Source organism: Rhineura floridana, chromosome 8 (assembly GCF_030035675.1).
Source record: "Rhineura floridana isolate rRhiFlo1 chromosome 8, rRhiFlo1.hap2, whole genome shotgun sequence".
Classification (NCBI taxonomy): domain Eukaryota; kingdom Metazoa; phylum Chordata; class Lepidosauria; order Squamata; family Rhineuridae; genus Rhineura; species Rhineura floridana.
The window spans coordinates 123,870,243-123,882,426 of record NC_084487.1 but is presented as its reverse complement, the minus strand read 5'-3'; the positions used below and the strand labels follow the sequence as shown (position 1 = coordinate 123,882,426).

Sequence of the window (12,184 nt, the reverse complement as noted above, 5' to 3'; positions counted from 1 at the left end):
TAGGATAGGCTACTATCAGTATAGTAGAACTAGCCCAGAAATGAACAAGTTTGCAAAATCCATTAAAACACAACATACTTTACTTTAAGAACTTAATTTAGGTAGTGGAGTGCCATTGTAAGGAAGCAACAGATCAGAGCTTTTAAAAAAATGAGTTTTTCTTGAGAAAGTAGACAAAAGGCAACTTATAGGTTAACTTATAGGCTGTCCCAGAAAAGGGAGGTGTAAATTGGGGGTGAAAAATGAGGCAGCAGTAAGTCAAAGAAAGCTGCATTGTGGTGCTTTGGCGTTTTGTGGGGGGAAGGAGAGGGTTGCAGTAGTGGAAGTCAGAATGCAGAAATGTGAGCCATTTTGAGCATGGCTTACCATTGGAAAAGTGGCAGAAAAAGTGTGCTATATATTTCCTCCCTATGCTGTGTCTATTTTTAGCAGCAGGAAATTAGCGAATCCAAGAAGAGGTAGAAAGGGTAGGTTTGGCTTTAGAGACCACTGGGTATGGGAGTGCAGAAAACACACCCAGAGTTGGAAATCTAGTAAGGCTATGTTTATCCCAGCAAAAACTTCTGGAATTGCCTAACGTTCAGAGGTACAAAAATGGGCACCCAGTTGGGAGTTTTGAAAAGCTAGTTGGGCAGACTGTCTGCTAGCAAGGCAGCTCTTGGAATCTCCTGATTTCGAGGATCTAACAACAGCTATAGTTTTAGAAAACAGGGACTCTAAAAAGGCCAAAGTGGTCCTGGAATGACCAATTCCAGGTAAATCTTAAAGGAGAAACTTTAGATGATTTATGCTATAGCACTACTTGTAAGGACTCTCAAACCTGGCTGTCCATAGCCAATTGAGCATTTATACCATGTGCCCTTGACTGAACTAAGAAACAGAGAAGGATTCAGCTTTAGCGATTCCAAGAAGTCCCAAGATAATGTATAGAGTGGGACACTCCCTTGTGTTCCCTTAGGGGGAACACAATGCAAAGCCATTTTGACCTAGTTGGCTAGATGTTGCCAGCTTATGCCGTTAGACAAAATGGAGACGTCCAGGCCAAGGTGGCAGGGAGGGGCTAGTGATCTCTGGCAATAAATTGCTGCAAAACCTTTTCTCACATATTTTTTGAAGGACTGGTCAGCCGATCTGAATCGCACTCTCAGTAGAAGAGAGAAGAAAAAAGCTGCTGACGGTGTAACCCTGACAGGTATTAATCAGACAGGAGATCAAGTTTCACCGCATAACAAAAACAGCAGGTATGCAATTGTGATTCTCATATCTTCTAACACTAGTTGCTGGACTAAATCTCAAATTGTAGTATTTTGGAGTATATTGGAAATATGTAGGTTTGGAAAATTAGTCTCCAAGGCCCTATTCAGACTCCCCCCCCCCAAGGAACAATTGGAAGTGGGCCTTGAGCTCACATGTTTATTCCTGTGCGCTTCTCCAGCTCCCTCACCATGGGTAGAAATTAATGACCAACTGCATTGGGAGATATTTCAGTTTTAATGTGGGATCTTTCCTGACTTACCCTGGGAAGAGGCTAATTCCTCTACAAGATTTTAAGGGTCTCTAATCTCCCAGAGTTAGGGTGACACCTCATTCTGAAAAACATGCTATTGTCTGGTTTATTTGAAATGTGGGTGGGACTGTGAGAGCCATAGCCCTACCCTCAATCTCATACAGTGGTTGGGTTGGAGATAATGTCCAACTACAGAGAAATAGTAATATATTAGTTTAAAATCTGTGTAAAGAAAAATTACTTCTTTTGGGGGGGTCAGTTTGTCAACTGCTTAACAGTCATAATGAGGTATTAACATGTTTGGTTAGTTTCCAGAATAATGCAAATAAGTCGCAAGTGGTAAAAAATAAGTCTTGCCACAAATAGATACAATGCTTGGCTTTGTTGGAAATAGATGGAGATAAGTAGCAGTTGTATTTTGAGTCAGACCTGTATCTAGCACAGTATTGTCTACCCTGACAAAATGCATTTCCAGCCTTTCTAGCCACAGTTCCATTGGAAATGCTGGTATCATATACATTAAAGCAACCATCCAGGTTTATAAAGCTACCATCCAGGAACTGAGATCCTCGGGCCCCTCTAGGTGGCCTTCAGGACTCTCACCAGGCCACACCCCTTACTAGCCCTGTTTCACATCCTCCTTGAGTGTTTTTGCCTGGCTGGAATGATTCTTGAACTGTGATGTCTCTTGCTTGTCTACGTGGACGATGCATGTAGAAACCGTGACTTCTGCATGGTTGTAATACAACCTGCTGTATAAAGAGTAACATCCATTGCTCTGCTCTCACGTCTGCTTCTGACTCTTTCCACTAGCACGTTACTGGCATGTGGGCCCTGGAGGGTTGTCCTCAAGGAAATTCAGGCCTTGTGCTGAAAAAGTTGCCCAACCCTCCTATAGTCTCTTCACTGCGTCCTGACAAGAATATTGTAAATCTAGTGCTTGTCATTTGCTTATGAAATTGCTTAGAACTAGGTAGATCTGTTATAATCAATGGTATCATAAAAGATCTAAAGAACAGTTAGTACAACCAGGAAAGGTACCATTTGTTATGCTAGACTCTCGAGAGAATGTAATTCAGGAATTTTTGTAGTTTAAATTTAACTAATTGAGTTAATAGATTGGGGTGGTGAACCTTTCTTAGCTCAAGGGGCACATTCCTTCAAGGCAACCTTTGCGGTGGGGGGGATATGACAGTGAAGTGTGAGGCAAAAGTAGCCCTTTGTACACTAGGTTGCATTTCAGTTACATGTCAGAGGTTTCTACACACACACATCTCTTCATCTGGAGGCATTATCACAGTTCAAGGACACATTTCAGCTAGGCCAGCCTTTCCCAACTAGTGGGCCACCAGATGATGTTGGACCACAGTTCCCATCTTTTCTGACCATTGGCAATGCTGGCTGAGGCTGATGGGAGTTGTGGTCCAACAACACCTGGTGGCCCACTAGTTGGGAAAGGCTGAGCTAGGCAAAGGCACTCAAAAGAAGCATGGGGTTGTGTTGATGAGGGATGTGACCTGGGGAGAGCCACAAGGGGAGGAAAGGCCTGAGGACCCCCACCTCTGGAATAGACTTGATCAGTTTTTGCTCCCTCTCAAGTACTCACAATCATGACTAGGCTAAGCCATAGAAGATCACAAAACTTCTTGTGGGATAGAGGAATGTTTCCTCTATCCTAAGTGAGTGGTCATTCTCAGAGTTTCTTTTGTCTTCAGATACATTAATTGCTAATAATAAAAAAATGCTTCTGCTTCCAATTCCATAATATTGATAAGGGTTCTTTTTTAGAATGGTAAACCACTTATTTACCATGAGATAAAGGAGCACAGTACTTAAAATATTTTTTTGGGGGGGAGGGGTGGTGGAACAGGTAACAGTATACTAAAATTTTAGCTACCGTCAGCACAGTAATAGACCTGCTAAAACAGGCGGAACCATTCACAAATACCTGTCTTCAACTGGTCACCTGTGTGGGCATACCAGGGAAACATAGATGCAGACAGCAAAAGAACTTTGCAACTGGGTTATTATTCTAGATACTACCAATAATGGGATTGCGGTTTGCAATACTCCAGTAGCATCGTAAGTTATCCATGTGAGATTGGTTATGAAGAATTGTTGAGACTGTTTTATTATGTGTAGTGCAAAACATCTTGTATGAACTGGAGCTGTTACTAATTCTTGTTTGTGGTATTAATATGTACCTAGTTCTAATAGTACTGGAAGTGTGTGTTTTGTTGTGAATTCTAAACTACATATTTCTCCTATAGTCTGAAACTTCATCAGTTCAGGATTTGTGCATAATCTCAAATTCAGCAGCTCATTTACTGTCTTTTTCTCTTCTGATCTTTTAAATGCCTGCTGAAAACTTTTAGGCCACTAGGCTTATGCAAGCAATTGAGAAGATACCTTTTTGCAATAGTTAAATTTCTGGTTTAACATTTTTATATGGGTTTATTATGTATTTTTGTTGTAAACCATTTTGATTTTTTTCATGAATAGCAGTATATAAATGTTTTTATAAATAAGACAGGAAATTGTCGTGTGGAAAATCTGATTGATCGTGCATATCATTATCTAATAAGCAGCTTCTTGTACACATGATCCCAGCCAAGGTTTAGTCTATTCTATTATGTTTTATTCTTAGTTCTTACATGACAAATAAACTGTGTGTAAGAAATACTTCTGTATAATTCCCACATCCTTAACTTTGGTCTACCCCATCCCCAGGAACACTAGGATATATTACAGCTGTCCTATGGGTGTTAGGCTTGTCAGATCAGTAAGTGACTTCACAATGTAAATTGGCCCTCACACCTTTAAAATGGTATCGATGCTTCCTCTTTTAAAAAAACTTCTGGTTATCAAGATCTGAAAGGTACTCCCATGGCCCTGCCCAGTGTGATATTGGCCTGGTAGCTGTCTTAGCCTTGTGAGATTATTAAATAGGCCTGATTGAGATGTCATAAGAGGACCAATCTGGAGTGTCCTGTCAGCTTTGTGTAGTTTTTGCCTTTCCTGGCTAATGCTAACTGTGGTTTACCATGAAGTCAGAATCAGTGTATCCATATTACTTTCTATGCAAAATTTGCTCTGAAACCAGTTCAAAACTGGGATGCTAGATTGGCCTCAGGGCTGTCCAAACCAGACAACAGATGCTTGTTATAACAAGGAACATTAATTGATTGAACAGACATTGTTTCTGAAGAGAAGTAAGTTAGAAATTGCTTTGGGACAAGGGAAGATAAGGAAACCCTAATATGAAAGCTGCAATTTTAGTTTTACATCTTAGAAAAAAATGTGCATGTCTGTCTCTGGTACTAACTGCATATATATTGACTCCATGATATCGTAGGGTCACCTTAATGATTTTTTTCTCCCAAATAGCAACCTTAGTGTCCCGAGTAACACAGTGCAGTCAGTACAGTCAAGTTACAATCCCTTTGAAGATGAAGAGGATACTGGAAGTACTGTCAGTGAAAAGGAGGACAATAAAATCAAAAAGTTGGTGAAAGACTGTTCTCTGTTTTTTATGCTTACACTTTTTCTATCCAGGGTTTCCAACTCCAGGTTTCGACAAAAGCATTATGTGTCACAATGCATGAAATCCTTGTTGAGAGGTTGTATGTTGTTGCAAATCTGACTAACATTCCAATGCCCTATCACACTTTTGTTTTCTGGTTTGTTTTTCTTCACTGGTTCTACAAAAGTTAACTATGGTAGTATGCTTTGAAACTATTGCTGAAACTTTGCTGCTGGCTGTGCTCATTGGGTGTGACCCACTCTGAGGCTTTCTTGCCATTTAACATTTATTCTCAAATGGATATATTGTCCCTGATGCTTGTGTCAGTGGTAAACATCCTGTGTTCACTTGTATTATCTCTAAATGCACTATATGCGAAAACTGGAATTGCTCTGGATGTTTGAAATGGCAAAGCATGGCATTTTTAAACAGGTGCCCCTGCTGCTGCAGTGTTGATTTTTATATGTATCCCGCTCCCTGCTAAGCTAGTTTTGCTGCGGGAAGCTAAACAAATATCATCTTCTGTTTAGTGTTAGCAGCTCGGAGAAAAACCAAAGTTATGCTACAGAGTGGTCTGATGAGGAGACCAACAATCCTTTTTCATCCAGTGATGCTCAGGGAGAAACAAATCCATTTGATGAGGATACCTCCCCTACAATGGAAGTTAGAGTACGAGCTTTGTATGATTATGAGGGTCAAGAACATGATGAACTAAGTTTCAAGATTGGTAAGTACTCTTTAGTCATATTAACCTTTTTTTCTGCAATGAAAGGGTGCAAGACACAGGACTGGCCCAAAATATTTTGCTGTCTGAGAAAGAATAGGTTTAATTGTTGTGAACCGCCCAGAGAGCTCCGGCTACGTGGCGGTATACAAATGCAATCAATCAATCAATCAATAAACCCCCTATTCAACATATATAGTACTCAGCTCCAGCCAACTTATTGAGGCACTTGAGGCAGAAAATACCACAAGCATCTCTAAGAACATTTAAGAGCCCTGTTTGATCAGACCAAGGGCTCATTTGGTCTACCATTCTGTTTTCGCAATGGCCAGCTAGCTAGCCCTGCCTGCATCTCAAATTTGGCCCATGAGTCTGATCCTTATCTCACCTATGGGAATGTGATTATTCTGAAAGAAAGTGCAGAAGCAGAAACAGCCACAGCCGCTGAATTACTGGTATCAGTTGGCAACTTTGTTGGCAGCTCAACATTGTTGAGTTTGAGACAGGGAAATTGAAAAGAAAATGTATTGGCCTGATGATGCGTTATGATTAATATGAAATCCTCTCCTTCAAAAAGGGTGACATTTGTCTTCCCTACAAATGATAAATGTCTGGTTGAAAAGAAACAAGTTATTAGGGTGTTGCCACTGCCAAGATTAAACTTTGACGGGCATCAGTTTCCCACATTGACTTGATGCTGATCTGCAACTTGTAAATGCATAGTAAAGTGCCATATGCTTGGGAGGCATTTATTTGTGAGTGTTTGTCAGTGAATTTTCACATATTATGCTGGTTATGTTGGTTATAGGTCATTTGCCAGAAAACCATTTTTCCATAGTTTCCAATGAACATTCCCATAAGTTTTACACTTGCCCATGAAACATTAGCTCTGTGTTGCTGTAAATATATTTTTGTATTCAAACTTCAAGAGAGTACAATGATTCAAATTTATATATAAATTCTTGAGGATGGTTACATTTTTAAAAACACATTAAAAAGAAAGCATTTAAACTACCTGTGGAATACTTGATTATTTTTGTAGGGAAGATCAATCCAGTTAACACAAAGGTAGTTTAATAATTGAAGTTAAAATAATAGATAAAGCAAAATATTATGTAAAGAAGCTTACAAATATTATGTTGGTCACTATGGAATTACCCTCCATTGAAAGATAATATGTAGTGGCAACTGTGTAAGATTTGTGTAAGAAAGGTCTGTACAATTATTCTAAAATAAAAATATTAGCGGCAAGAACCAGTGTCATATTAAGTAAATTATTTATGTGGTGCTTAATGATTTTTAAGTCAAAAACAGTGAAGGATTTTCTTCCTGCTTGTGCTTAATCTGATTAGAGAAGGACAGGGTATTCCTAGTGCATTTTCAATAGTAACAGTAGCTTTTAAAAATAGATATTGCTATAGCAATCACTGTCTTGATGGTGTTGAAAATTTGTACTTTGAATAGGAAATGTCCCATAGGTTTTTTTTTTTAACGAATGAAACCTGATCTTTTAAAAACCTGCCTATGTCTCTGGGATTAGATATGCAAAAGTTTCAATATTGCGACTGGTGCAGGTTTGTCTTGTCTCATCTGGCATTAGATGCATCTTCATTCTGACAAGTAATGCTTAATATCAGCACCTAATTTCCCTGATATCTGGTGCTCATCCTGTTAACCTTGTGCTTTAATGGAAGTTTTCATTACAGTGTGGGGAGGAATGTGATAAACCAGACATTTAATACTCGGATGCTTACTGGGGTAAAAATTGAATGCTGTAACTGCAATGGGGAACACTCGGTTTCCTCAAACTAATGGGGATTGCTGTTTATAGGTTCTTAAATGACTTTTTTCCCTCCCAGGGGAAGAGCTAACTAAAATAGAAGATGAAGATGAACAAGGCTGGTGCAAAGGTCGTCTGGACAATGGACAAGTTGGCCTGTATCCAGCAAACTACGTAGAGCCAATCCAGTGACAAATAGTTCTGGAAGTGCTGTTGTAGCCAATATGATGCTTGTGGCTCAAAGTGAGGGGAACTGAAATGGGTTGAAAAGTGTATATATTTCTTTTAATGTAAATGAATGATGGATTGATATCTTGTCCCTTGGGAAAATGGTTAACAATTTAAGGTGAAACTGGGGAAAGGTGGGCAGCTTATACACAGCACAAAATAACCAGGACAGAGTGGAAAAGTTCAGCTGGCAAGAAAACAATATTTTTAGAACCTATTGCCAATTTACTGTTTTATCATGACTTGGTATATTTCCAAATTTGGTAATGCCTCGATGCCAGTATTCTGGGTGGTGGCTTACATTGATTTTGGTTTAAATCCGTTATTTTAAGTGACCTACAATAATTTGCAACTTTTTAATTGCGATTTTGTTATCTGTCCCTAGCAATATTTGAAATATGCAATTTTTATTTAAAGACTATGTAGTCTGCCATCTTTTCATGTCTGGTTCATCTACTGCTACTTAAATTATGACTCTGATTATTCACCAGTCTACATTGTAGAGTTAACCTTTCCATGCTATCAGCATGGCTTAATGGTGTAAAATGCCAGATTGTGTCTGTTACAGAAGACTGTAGCAGAATTGTCTGCAAATATTAGTTTGGGTTTCTTGAATGCTTCATGCATTTTGACACCTGAAATATGAGTTTCCCAAATGACTACTTTAGGTAGATTTCTAAAAATCAAATATTTAAACTAATTTCTATCATATTCTTGCTGAGAAACTTAGTTTTGCAAGTTGTTACTGATTTCGTGTGATTTGGAAACGTATATGAAGATTATTTTTAAAGCAGGACTGTAAAATAGATTAATGCTTTTTTGAGATGCTCTTTAAGTTGTGTATATGTATATATATATAATTTGCTATTGAAATGTTTAAAGAGCATATCTAAATTAGCATTTAAGGTGGAGTCCAGCTCTAGTAAATGTGAGTTTGCTGTCAACTTCACTGAGAAGTGGGTTGCAGCTTTAGAATAAGCAATTTAAATTATAGGCATATTTAAATTCTGCTTTGCCAGTGCATACTCATTTAAATATAAGGTAGATCAATTGCTCAGTCCAGTCCACTGTGGTCATAGCACTCAAAGGGATTGTCATTGGGTGATAAGACTTCAGTTCTTACCCTCCTTCCATACTGAGTCATTTCAAGGAATGGAGCCCTGTATGCATCCCCATGTCCCTATCTACCCTTCCCACATCTGTTGATCAAAGAATACCTCTTTCCTTGGCTGATTGGAGGGGTGAGGGCTGAGTGGAGAGTTGTGAGTCACACACAAGCTTATAATTCCTTGTCATGGCCTGGCACACTGTGGTGTGGAAAGACTGGGCTTTTTTCTTGGGATCCTTCTGTGGCCACTGCACACTGGAGTGAGGCGTAAGTATTCTGGACCTCGCTTCTCAAATAAGATGAACATAGTAGTTGCATCCCAAGACTTATATTTGTAGGTAAAATTGTGGCTTCAAATACAAACTAGCATTAGCCCCACTGTGGATTATTGTAGCAGAACACTGTAAAATCTTCTACTTGTTTGTAATTGCAAATCAGCTGTAAAAGTGTCAAATTGTATACATTTGTAGGAAACTTAAATAGCTAAATTGTGCACATGTTGGAACAAGTTGCTTTATAGAAAATCTAAATCTTATCAGGTAAATAGAAATGCTATTTTAGGGAACTACACTGTAATTGAAATAACATTTTGACAATTAAAATGCTGTAAGTGCTCCCTGGTATTACATTTGCTTTTGGAGACTGAGGTATTTATTAACATATGAAGTTCAATTGCATAAGGTTGAGTATTAGATCTGTCATTATAATATTCCAGCATAATTGTTCATAAATGGAAGAGTTGCAACAAATGTTCTGAAATAAAGAGTCTGGAATATTTTTTCTGTATAATACACTATTTTAAAAATAATAAAATCTTAAATATACTGAACACAATTTTACTGCCCAAGTAGGGTTTTTTATTGTAAACACTGTATTTGCCCTTGACTGCACCTTAATATAAGTAGCCATTTTTGTTCAATCTGATACATGCATAAATGACAAGTAGAATATTTGTCCCAGGAATGCACACATGACCTTGGCTAATATGGGATAAGAGATAGTTACTGTCCTCCAGCCCCCAACTATGGATGTATGCCTATAAAAAGAATGAAACACTAAATATGCTTTGACTGGAATAAATGCTGTCTTCAATACAGAATAGACAAAGTACAGTCCCATCAAGCTTTCACACTAAGCAAGTGTAAATATAAAATCTATTTGTGTTCAGGCATGAATATCCTGAGAGAAAGCTAACACTGAATAGGGCTGGACAGAGAAATTACTCAATCAACCATGACATCTTTACAAGCATTTCCCTAAATGACTACATTATCTTTCCCAAATAGGGACTTTAATGGTGAAGACTTGCTTGGAACACTCACCTATATATCTCTACTCAGAAAAACTCCCATTGAGTTCAGTGGGACTTTACAGGCTTGCCGCACTAGCATTTAACAATGGCTTTGCAACTTGCTTTATTTATTAATTTATATTCTGCCTGTCATCATTTCTTGATCCAGGATGGGTTACAAGAGAAGAATAACCTTCAGTAAGTACAATTTAAAATATTATTATTATTTATTAAATTTATTTCCTGCCCTCCTTCTTAGAAGGAGCCCAGGGTGGTAAATAAAAAAACTAAAAGAACCCTAAAACATCTTAAAATCAAAAGACTTTAAAACATATCAAAACTTATTAAAAACATCTTTTAAGAAACTTGAAAACTTTTCAATACAGACGCAGACTGGAATAAAGTCTCTACTTTTAAAAGGCTTGTTGAAAGCAGAAAGTCTTCAGTAGGTGTCAAACGATAATTGAGATGGCACCTGTCTAATATTTAAGGGAGAGGATATATAACAATATGTTAAAACAATAAGCAGCAGTAGTCATATTAATACCCCATGTTAAGATATTGGTTCTCCAAAAAGGCCTAGGTAGAGGGGAAGCCCAGGTGCCACCACAGAGAAGACATTATCCCAGGTAATCCATTAAACCAAATGCTAGCATGGCTGTCAGTCTTGTTTCTACCCAGATGCTTCAGATAGGCTCTGCCGCTTTTCAAAATAAAACCAGGCAAGTACACTTTCACACATATGTGTTGGAGAATTTTGTATTTCTCCTTGGGTTCTTTTGCTGGGGGTCCTTGAATAAAATATTTTGAAGACACAGGCTTGGAGCAAAAAGGTAGGCTTTTATTGGATGACAAGAGTACACTTGGTCTGTCTCCCTCTGAGTGAGTGGAGAACTGCACCATGGCACTGGTTGCCTGGGTTTTTAATACATTTTAGGACAAAGACTAGCATCTACCAATCAGGATTTAATACATCAGAATGACATAGGCATTACAGTATTACACAGGCATTTTGCATAGGCATTGCATAGGTACTGTAGTTCTCTGCATTGTGTTCTAGTGAATTTGGTGTACTAATGAATTTGGCAATGTTCAGTACTTCACATGAAAGTACATTTTCGCTGTGAGCCAAGCATTTTAGTTAATGCAATCCTTTCTACGTCTTGGAGAGTACAGGGATGTTCAGTGTTTGTTATCAATTGTTTTGAGTACAAGTAGTTCCAAACAACCAGCATAGTCAGGGGGACAGCTGCAAGAAGAAAAAGGGTCTGGCTTCCTACTAAACTATTAAAATGTTATGAACCTTTATAGCCTTTATAGCTTTATTCTTTATAAAAGAATATATTTTGCTTATTGTTTATGTATATTGAATTTCCCATTAGCTATACATGTATGTATATATAAAATTCCCCATTATATGTTAATCTGGCACTTTTTGAATACCCTTTTAAACAGTTGCAAAACTGCTTTAGAGGTGGGGACCTGGTGATCTAATGTGCTCTAGGGACCGACTAATTTGATACCCTTCAGATGATGATGATGGACTTCAGTTCCCATTAGCCCTGATCACTGGCCATGCTGGCTGGGGCTGATGCGAACTGGAATCCATATCTGGAGACCACTGTGTTGGCTACCCTATGCTAACCAGTAGAAACCTTTATCAGGTGATTCTTCCCAGGTTCAAACTGACCCACGCTGAAAAGTTGCAGAACAGTTTTTCAGAGCTTGCCCCATGACAGAAAGTACAGCTGTATTTAACATGGTGAAACCATTCTCACTGCTCTTAAAATGTTGCATCTGCCTTCACCCTGTCTATCCAATTAAATACCAAGAGCAATGGTAATGCCTGCTGATGCTCAGACAGCAGGAAATAGGACAGGTTCCCAGATGCATTGTATGTCAATACTCCCTCCCTGTTCTAGAACCCCTGTGGACCTAGTGTTGCAGTCACACTGCACTTTGATACAGACAGGCTGATCATCAACATGTGGACAAAGGTTGACTCCAACAACAGCAGATGTAG

The 12,184-nt window shown here is 38.5% G+C and overlaps 1 protein-coding gene across 3 annotated transcripts in view; it reads left to right on the top strand.

Annotated features, from left to right (window-relative positions):
• PACSIN2 (protein kinase C and casein kinase substrate in neurons 2) overlaps nucleotides 1-9,619 on the top strand; it is a 97,273-nt gene extending 87,654 nt beyond the window's left edge. For all 3 annotated transcript variants that reach the window (XM_061582325.1, XM_061582326.1, XM_061582327.1), the window contains 4 exons: nucleotides 1,117-1,241; nucleotides 4,895-5,011; nucleotides 5,561-5,757; nucleotides 7,614-9,619. In XM_061582325.1, the coding sequence (XP_061438309.1) occupies nucleotides 1,117-1,241; nucleotides 4,895-5,011; nucleotides 5,561-5,757; nucleotides 7,614-7,726 (552 nt within the window). In that variant the 3' untranslated portion in view covers nucleotides 7,727-9,619. The remainder of the gene's footprint in view (nucleotides 1-1,116; nucleotides 1,242-4,894; nucleotides 5,012-5,560; nucleotides 5,758-7,613) is intronic.
• The last annotated feature ends 2,565 nt before the right edge of the window (nucleotides 9,620-12,184 follow it).